The 9,752-nt window shown below is 40.9% G+C and overlaps 1 protein-coding gene across 4 annotated transcripts in view; it reads left to right on the forward strand.

The window, feature by feature from the left end:
• The window catches only part of ACSL6 (acyl-CoA synthetase long-chain family member 6), a 108,235-nt gene that overhangs the window by 89,725 nt on the left and 8,758 nt on the right, over positions 1-9,752 (forward strand). For all 4 annotated transcript variants that reach the window (XM_019535051.1, XM_019535048.1, XM_019535050.1 and 1 more), the window contains exons 17-20: positions 1,428-1,544; positions 3,906-4,049; positions 5,498-5,599; positions 6,554-6,625. In XM_019535051.1, the coding sequence (XP_019390596.1) occupies positions 1,428-1,544; positions 3,906-4,049; positions 5,498-5,599; positions 6,554-6,625 (435 nt within the window). The remainder of the gene's footprint in view (positions 1-1,427; positions 1,545-3,905; positions 4,050-5,497; positions 5,600-6,553; positions 6,626-9,752) is intronic.

Below are 9,752 nucleotides of genomic sequence, written 5' to 3' on the forward strand. Positions count from 1 at the left end.
ACTGAAATAAACAATGAAAATGTTTTGGTACTTAAGACATTTATGCCCCTGATTAAACAGAAAAATATCCGCTTTAGACTCATCAGAGTAACAGCATCATTAAGATCATGCTATTTGGCCTTACTTGTTAAAGGTTCCAATTCAGCAAAGTATTTAAGGGCAAACTGAATTATAAGCATGCAGTAATGGGCGTCAATATACTATGTGCTCTGCTCCTCAATTATCATGCACAATTTTGTGAACACACCCATTTTTCTTGTTACAGTGTTCGTTTTGACTAGATGTCAGTGAAATATTCCCAGCGTATTTCAAAATGTTCAGACACTGAGCATTTTCCTGTTTCACTATGACTTCAAAAAAGATCCAGTGTTTTTCTATATGTATTCTCCAAAGCATGTGTTTAGTGAAAATAAGTCCTTTTTAAGTAAAATTATTTATGCTGCAGAAATGCATGGAATGCTGTGAGATTACTTGCTTGGGCAGTTAGTTGTACAGTTTTCATGGTAGTTTTAGGGATGATGAAACAATAAAATGCCAGATGTTAGTACCAAAAATTGACCACAGTTTTACAAATATAAAAAGAAAAAAAAATGTGAGAAAGAAAGCAAGTCTTCGGGTGGTGGGATAAGTGGAAATATTATTTTCTAGAAAACTCTTACTCAAAAGAGTAAATGTAGACAAAACGGGGGCATGTGTGCATGACACTTTAAAGCAGGTTAAAGCTTTTGCACTGCTTTAATGGTGTTGGTGTTTGCACGCATCGGCAACGTATTGCGCATTAATTCCAGCTGCTGTAGCAAATTTGGCAGCGTAAGGCACCTTAAATTACTTGGGGGTGCAGCAAGCTAAAATACCTTGGAAGAGTTTTAGTATGCTTCCCAACAACTGCAAAGTAAAGCACCAGGCTCCATGTGCTCAGGGGTTGTGTAGACATCCCGTGCAGGCAGCCCAGTAGCAGCCCAGGAAGGCAGGCTCCACTGAAGAAGAAAAAAAAAAGCGGCAAACCTGATCTTTTTTTTTTCCCCTTGGAGCCTGCCTGCCTGCATGAGTTATGTGGGGACCTGAGCCTTCCCTCTGAAGCTGCTGTGCCCCCCGGAACTGCCCAAGCTGGGTGCCTGTGGGCAGGTCCACCTGGGGGGTGGGGGTGTGCCACTGCCGTGGAGCGAAGCACCAGTCCCCCCACCCCCCAGCCCCAGCCCAGGGACCTCTCTGCCCACTGGCAGCTTGCCCTCCCCTCCCCACCTCTGGAGAGGCAGGTAAGACATGGGTGTACATGACATGGTGGTTTACTTTGCCTTAAATTGAAGCAGTGTTTTTTACACTGCTTCAGTTTAGGGCCCCCGTTTCGTCTACACATGTCCTAATGTGTTAATATGGCTTGATAACAGAAGCTTTAGCATTTATCATGAACCACAACTCATTTGCAGATTTGTGTGAAAGGACCCAATGTTTTCAAGGGTTATCTTAAAGACGAAGAGAGGACAACTGAAGCGCTGGACAAAGAAGGCTGGCTTCATACTGGAGACATTGGGAAGTGGTTACCTGTATGTACTGCTCCAACACTCAGTTCTTACATAAATTGTCACTTTCTTTGAAAATTCTCTAAACTTACATTTTAAGGAAAGTTGTTGTTGACTGTTTTATTGTTTTGTGGACCAATGATATACCAACCAGCAAGAGTTGTAGAATCCTCAAAGTTGAGTCCATATATCTGGATCCCAATTCAAAGTTGACTATCTTCTGCAGCCCAGCAAAAAGGAGAGTTTCTTTGATAGCCCATTAATCCTTGTGGGTTATCAAACAGACCTACCTATACCAAGATACCATTTTAATATTCAAAGAAAATCACTCAACCTTTTCTGCTCTTTGGAAGAGATCCCATTCAGTAGATGGGGATAAGGAAAACCACTTCTGAAATACAGGAATCTCTGAGGTGGAATGAAAAGAAAATTTCATGTGTATTGAAAATAGGATATTTGATTTTCAGTGCTACTGAACACCTTAAACTACTATTCAAGTGAAAGGGAATAGCAAGTCATGCTCTTTTGAAAGTACATCTCTACTTCCTAAAAGATAATATTTTTCATGTTTAACTATAATGGTATTTGATAAAGAATTTGGCAAAACAGCAACATCTAATGTGTTAAAAATTTTAAGGGCTGAAGAGAGAAAAATGATGATGGCAACTACAAAATGGCAAAATAATGCAAAACATCTGAAAAGATGGAGGCATTTAAATTTTCTTTGAATTTTTTTACCCCGCATCATTTTGGAACCCATTTCCCAATTTTACCTAGTTGACTTTTTCCATTGTTTCTAGCTTGCTAAATGGATATTTTGCAGAGATTTTACAAGAAGAAAAATTGCTCTCACGTTGGCTTGAGCCAAAGTGATTAATGTGTTTATGTAAAAATATTCAACATTTTAGACAATTTTCTGAAAACCAGAATATCACTTCCTGGCCCGTTGTGTTTATCACTGGATGTTCAAATATACCCTTAAAGATATTCCATCATGACTAAAAAAGTAACTTACTTTCATTAAAAAAAATTCTCCTGATCCTGAACATCTCCCAGAGGAGAACTAATCAAATACAATCATTTCTGCTGGGCAACTTGACCCCAGCTAATCCAGGGTAGGACTGATTTCCTGCATTCCCATACATCAGGGGTGGGCAATTATTTTGGGCAGAGGGCTGCTTACTGAGTTTTGGCAAGCCATCGAGGGCTGCATGACAGGCATCCAGGGGCAGATTAATATTAATTTTCTAAATTTTGTAGGCTGGATAGAATGTCCTGGAGAGCCGCATCCAGCCCACGGGCCGCATTTTTTCCACCCCTGCCATACATGCAAATAGTACCTATTCTTTGTTCTCTCTGGGGCTAGGGACAGACATTCAAAAAGCCTGAGCCTGAACTGATTCAATCTTCGCAAGTTAGTCTAACCCGGCTAGGCTGAACCAGTTTGTAACTGAAAAGACATCCCAGAAATGTAGGCGCATGCCTGCAGTGGCTCAGCCTAGAAGCTGGGGAAGGGTGTTAGAGCAGCCCTCCCTTCCCTTCCATGATGCTGAGCTGAGGGGGGCATGGCCAGGCCGTGGCAGGACGCTGTGATTAGGGAGAGGTTCTCCCCTGAACCCATGACCAGCCCAGCAGGGAATTGATTAACACAGTGTTTATTACCTCTGAGTCAGTGTTTACCAACCCATTAAGAAAACAACAGAGGGACATTACCAGCTACCCGTTGATTCTGCCTTTGTCCTGTCTGCCATGGCAGGGACCATAGCCAGCATGTGGTCTGCTATCTAATGCTGAGAAGTGTCTGTGTAAGGCAAAGGGGATGGGGATCCCTGCTAAGCAGGGGGTGGGGAGGGGAGGAGGGGAACAGGGGGAAGCCAGGCAGATGCCTGCAGTCTCTGTTGAGCTGCAGCCAGGGAGCAGAGAGGAGGGGCCAGCCCTGCTGTGGAGCAGAGAGCCCCACCCAGCCCAGAGAGCATGCCAGGATGCTGGGGGAGTCTGGTTTAACTTAAACCAGCAAGGGGTCTGGGACAGACATTGCATAAACTGGTTTGAGCCAAATCAGTTAAGTCTGATACTACATTCAACCAGGTTTATCTCAAACCGGTTTCAGCCATTTTCAAACTGGTTTATGGGCACTGAACATCGGTTCTGTTACAGGTTTAAACCGATTTCTGATCACTTAAACCGGTGTATGTGTAATGTCTGTCCCTAGCCCAGATGTTCTATTCCAGGCAATAGGCAAGATATTGTGCACTTCTTCACAAATGTATTGTTAGCTTTATAACGAAATATAGGCTGAAATGTAAAAACAAAGAAACAAGAGGTTTATGGGTCCTGTATATTTACGTAACTTTGGGGGCACCTGTCATTTCTCTTTCTGAACAGAATGGGACTCTTAAAATTATTGATCGAAAGAAGCATATATTTAAGCTTGCTCAGGGAGAATACATAGCACCTGAAAAGATTGAGAATATCTATATCCGCAGTGATCCTGTTGCCCAGATATACGTTCATGGTGACAGCTTGCAGGTAAAATGTAGTGCTTCAAAATAATTGTCCGTGTTTTGTTCTTTGTTTTGAAACACCTTGTTATTTTAAAGTTAAACTCTTGGATTTGCAGTCACAAGTGGAAAGTGTAAGAGATTCATTTTCATTTCATTGCTTCCCTCCTCGCCATGAAGCTAAGCAGCATGAAGTGGGGGAGAGGGAGGACTTTGAAGACTTAATCTCTAAATCCTTTCAATTCCCTTTTTAAAAGTTTTCTTTGCCACAATGCCAAGAGAGAACCTGACAAAAGTTTAACCTCACTGTTATGCTGAGTCCATTGCCCATCACACTAACCAATATTGTCCCATTGTTTCCTTATATCCCCTGTTGGTCTGTCTGTATCTGTCTGTTGCTTCTGTCTTATACTTGGATTATAAACTCCTTAAAATAAGGACTTTTTGTCCTTTTGTACAGTACCTACATACTGTGGTTTTGATCTATAACCAGGGATCCTTAGTGATATGCTACTAAAACAACAGTAATAATGAGAAAATCATGGCATCAACTTTTACAAATAAAAATGGCAAGAGCACAAATGCTAGAACTATACCTGAATTAGATCTCTTGTTGTGCACTGGGCCAGTGTATCGCTCTCTGTTATATAGGCCTGCCCAGGGCATATGTGAGAGTTTAGTCTTCTCTGTTCACAGCTTGGTAAAACAATATTCTCTACTCAGACAGAACAGTTAGGGCTTCGTTGTCAAAACTGGCTACTGAGATTCTACTCACAAAATTGCTTTAAAGTCAGAAATCTACAGTTGCACATACAATGGACATAGCTGCACATCTGCAAATCCAGTTTGCATCACCAGGTTGATATTTTAAATACAAACAATTAACTCTTATGCACAAATGACTGACATCAAGAGGAATCTCGCCCAAGAGTCAAAGACCCAAGAACAAGAACATTATAAGCGAAATTACCCAAATTCTACTCTTATTCATATCAGTTGTTTAAAACCAAAGTATTCTATTAATGTCGGTGCAGAACAGAATTCAAACAGTAGAATCTGGGGCAACCTATTATATTTTTTCTGGCGAATATATTAACTGTCCGAAGGGATGAGCACAAAAAGTACTTTTTCATATATTTTAGCCAACATTCGTAGACATCAAAGAAAACAGGTCTAAAAGGGATCTCAAGCAGTTATCTAACCCATCCTCCCCCAAGGCAAAACCAAATGGACTCAAATCATTCCTGAGAAATAGTTTTCTAACCTGCTCAAAAACTTCCAAAGTTAGATATGCCATAATTTACCTAGGTAATCCATTCCAAGCTTCACTGAAATGATTGAACAAGAGAGTGTTTTGAATATTAGGCAAATCGAGAGACAGTATTTATTTACTGAAACAGTATGCTGTAAAAATAATTCATTATTTAGCTGTACACTATTTTTCCAGCTTTCTTTTCTTTTTTCCCTCTGGTACAGGCCTTCTTGGTGGGAATTGTGGTACCTGATTCTGAAGTCATGCCAGGCTGGGCAAAAAAAAGAGGGTTTGAAGGAACATATGCAGAGCTCTGTAAAAATATGGTGTGTCTATATATATCTATACATTTGTTTCTGTGTTCAGTTACCAGTGAACTGTGACATCATTTCATGCTAGAAAATGACAAATTGAAATAAAGGTATACTCACAAAAAGAAAATGGGCAGGGCAAGCCTGAACTATCTAGTGCTGTTTGTGTTATATTATTGATGTGCACTGAGCATCATCTGTTGTCAGAGACAAGATACAGGAGTAGATGGATTATTTGTCCACTCCATTATAACTGTTCTCGCATTTTTCGGAGTGTTCCTTTGAATATATCTCAGTCAGTCTTTATTTCCTATCATTAACCCTATGTAGTTTTTTAGACTCTCAGGAAAAGTAATGCTTTCCCTCCTATTTTTGTTGAACTCAGCTAAAACAATATATCTATAAAAGTTCCTTTACAATGGCAAGATTCAAAACATAAACCAAAACGTTCTAACTTTGGTTCTACAGCGAGGCACTTCAGTAAGTATTTTCAGGAATTTGCAGAAGCAGAGTAATTTTCAGAGGAACTAAGCATCTGCTTGTGATATAAAGTCAGTGGGAGCTGAGGGCCCTCAGCTCACAGTTGATAAGATCAAACCTAAGCATGCAAGTACTCCCACTATTTTCAGTGGGACCATTCATGTACTTAAATTTAAATACACATTTGTTTTCAGGATTAAGACCGTAGAGTTCTGTCCTTGCCCCTGACATTTAAAAATATTGACCTTGTGTCTTCCACTGTATAAAAAATGGAAAAATATTATTACACTAATTTATAAAACAATCATATATTTTTCAATTTAGAAAGCTAGTTCTTCAAACACAAGGAGTGCTAATTGATGTATAGGCTGCCAGAATCAACAGTGGATCTGATACTTTGTTCAATAAACCCTTTTATTTTCTTGCTGACAATATGATTACTTACATATGCTATGGAGTTAAATAGAGAATCTGTGTGTTCTAACTCAGGAACTGAAGAAAGCAATAATGGATGATATGGTGCGGTTAGGAAAGGAGAGTGGACTTCACTCTTTTGAACAGGTAAGCTGAAGACTTACAGCTTGCCTCACAACTCATCCCTGCATGCTGAATAAGTCGCTGTTAGTATTTGTTACCTAATGCCCAAAAGTCTGATTATGACGTGCCCGTGAATCTTTACAGTTTGTATTCATGCACTTATTTCAAAATCTTTGGTTTGGTTGGGTAGAATGCATGGTTGATTTTGCAGGAACAGTAATAAAAGGTTAAATTGTTATTATTTTTACGGTTGCATGCAAGGATTTTGATGAAACGCCAACCAATTCTTTTCATTATCTTCAATTAAATAAAGGATATAGTCCCTCATTCTGCTTTCCCCCCACACACTCAGCACTTGTATTAAGTTCCACGGGAATTGTGGCACATAGGTAATGAGTAACAACAGCAGGCAATATGTAATCCCTCTAGTATAATCACCAGTGGTCAAGACAAATATTCTTAGGAGCCTGATGCTACTTCTATTGAAAACAATGTAGCAAAGTGAGATCAGGTCCTTAATTACCATTCATGTAAGTGACCTAGAAAATAAAGCCGTTCTGTTTATTTTCAGTTTATGTTCTAATCCTTTCTGATGCTTGCATGAACATTTCTAAAACAGAGCTACAAACTTTCCAGCCAGAAAGTGCTGAAACCAAGGCAGTATTTCACAATGTTAGCAAATACTATTGCTATTGATCAAAAATGTAAAAGAAGCCTCACATCAAGTCTTTCTTAAAAGTTAATAATTTATTGCATATTTGCTGTTGAGAGTACCAATATAAAAGTGCCAAGGCATTAATTATTTGTATTTACTTTAAAAGTTGTTTTTATTTTGAGTCTATTTTTGTATAAAAATCCAGTGAGAAATCCACCATTGTACAGTGAAGCAGAAGCTCCTAGAAACTTCAATCTACTTGTCTTCATTTTTCTATTGTCTCAGTGACTGCTATACAATATTCCACATGGAATATGGCTTATAGTACACAAAATTGGATGTCTAGTAATTAACCTCATTTGTTCTGCCCTAACCTTTCCCAATTCACCCTATGCAAAAGAAAACCTACGAGGTTAATAGGAAAACCCAGCTGTCTTTCTAAAAATTGAAGGAGAAACATTGTGAATGAAAAAAACCCAAACCCTGAATTTTTACAGTTCTAAAATAAGGAGTTTTATAGGTAGAGCCCCCTTTACTCTCACTTTGTAGCAATATGTGATAGAATCGAAATCTGGCCCAGATCCTCTGACCAGAGTTAACCGTGGAGAAGATCCCTTTACGCAGATCTGTCTGGGCTGAAGGAGTGTGTCCAATGGGATAGTCATCCTGTCCTAGGGCATGTAGAGCATGCTGCCTCTCCTCTAGATTGTGCTGACCTCTGCCCTGGCATAGTGATGTGCTTGGACCGTCTCTTTATTAACTCACAAGTTTGGCCAACAGCAGGAGAACCACAGACAGACATTTTGGGCGCGTCCAGACGTGCGAGGACGTTTGGTTCCCCAGGGACAAGTAGTGACGGTTCACCATGCACCGCAGCTACTTGTCCCCCAGGAACACCCGTGCCATGCGTGCTTTGGTGTGTGGCAAGTTACTGCGTGACAACTTAGTCTGGGGGCAGTAGAGGAGGCTGGGACCAACACTGTGCTGGCCCCAGCAGCTTTACTTGGAGTCCTGGGCTGTAGCCATGGTGATCCTGCTGGCTGGAGCCTGGCTGACAGCCACAGTGCAGCTCTGGGCGGCCTGACTCTGCTTTCAGTAGCGCGTGCTGCCTGAGTGTGCACTGCGCTTTTTTTCCCCAGGTTTTGTTTTTCTTTGACCCCTGGATATCCAGGGTAAAAAAAAAAAAACATGCTGAAAAAAAATGCGTGCCCTTGCAGCATAGAAAACACTAGACTGTGCCATATGTGCCCCTGCAAACGTGTTTGCAGTGCAATATACTGCACAACCGTACTCATCAGGACACATTCCATGGGGGCAAGCGGGGCACCAGTCCTAGATGCCATCTCAGGACTTGGGACAAAAATTACAGCTGCTGCCACTGCCTAGCTTCACTTTTGTTCTTATGACTCCACCTGGCAAATGCAAAGCCAACCGGGGACACAGAAAAGCAGTGGACAGCTAGGGAAACCTTGTCTCAACTCCATGGCTCATGTACCAGCCTACAGCGGTACTAGAAATGTGAGGGAATCTCAACCCATTCCCATCTGTGCTACCTGGCCTCCTGCTGTGCTCAGATACACCAGGGATTAATAACAGCAGGCTTGTAAAATTCTATTTGCGTAGGATGAGTGATTTTATATTGCTTTAATTGGTTGGTAAAACATCATTAATCTTTTGTATGCTCATCATCATGTTAAGTTCTTCTGTGCTTACACCAGTCAAACTCCAGGACAGTTTTACAAGGCTGCTGTTCCATTTAAATTCATACTTCTGCAAGTCCCTGTTGCTCCCCTGCCTTCACACTGACACCCTCCTTTCTCTGTGGGTAGTTACATGGATGTCTGGGGATAGCGTAGCATCATATGTGACTGCCTCTGCTTTACTCTGCTGCTTTTTAAGAAGAAAAACTCCTTTTTACTCCATGTAGTAGGATCAGAGCACAACAGCCCACATGTATATTAGAGGTACAGGGTAATTTCTTCTGAGGGTATGATGAAGGGGCACTGTGGCAGAAGTTTATGGTTCAGGAAGAAAGCGGTCCTAAATAAAAGTGGGAGTGAATGATGGACGACACTGTGAGAGACAGCCATAATAGAGAGAAGCTCTATTCAAATTTTCTCTCTCCACCCTCTGAAGGCTTGTTGTTTTTAGCTTGCAACAGCAGTATTAAAGGCTGATGAGCCCTTAAGCAAAGAGATGTGTGGCTGTTTAGTAATGGGTACAGATCTGCAATAGGATTAACAGGGCTAGGGACAGACATTACACATAAACCAGTTTTAGCAATTTAAGTGATCAGAAACTGGCTTAAACCTGTAACAGAACAGGTGTTCAGTGCATGTAAACCAGTTAGAAAATGGCTGAAACTGGTTTGAGATAAACCTGGTTGAATGTAGTATCAGACTTAACTGGTTTAGCTCAAACCGGTTTATACAATGTCTGTCCCAGACCCCTTGCTGGTTTAAATTAAACCAGACTCCCCCAGCATCCTGGCATGCT

This window comes from Crocodylus porosus, unplaced genomic scaffold, assembly GCF_001723895.1.
Source record: "Crocodylus porosus isolate Cpor-Errol unplaced genomic scaffold, CroPor_comp1, whole genome shotgun sequence".
Classification (NCBI taxonomy): domain Eukaryota; kingdom Metazoa; phylum Chordata; order Crocodylia; family Crocodylidae; genus Crocodylus; species Crocodylus porosus.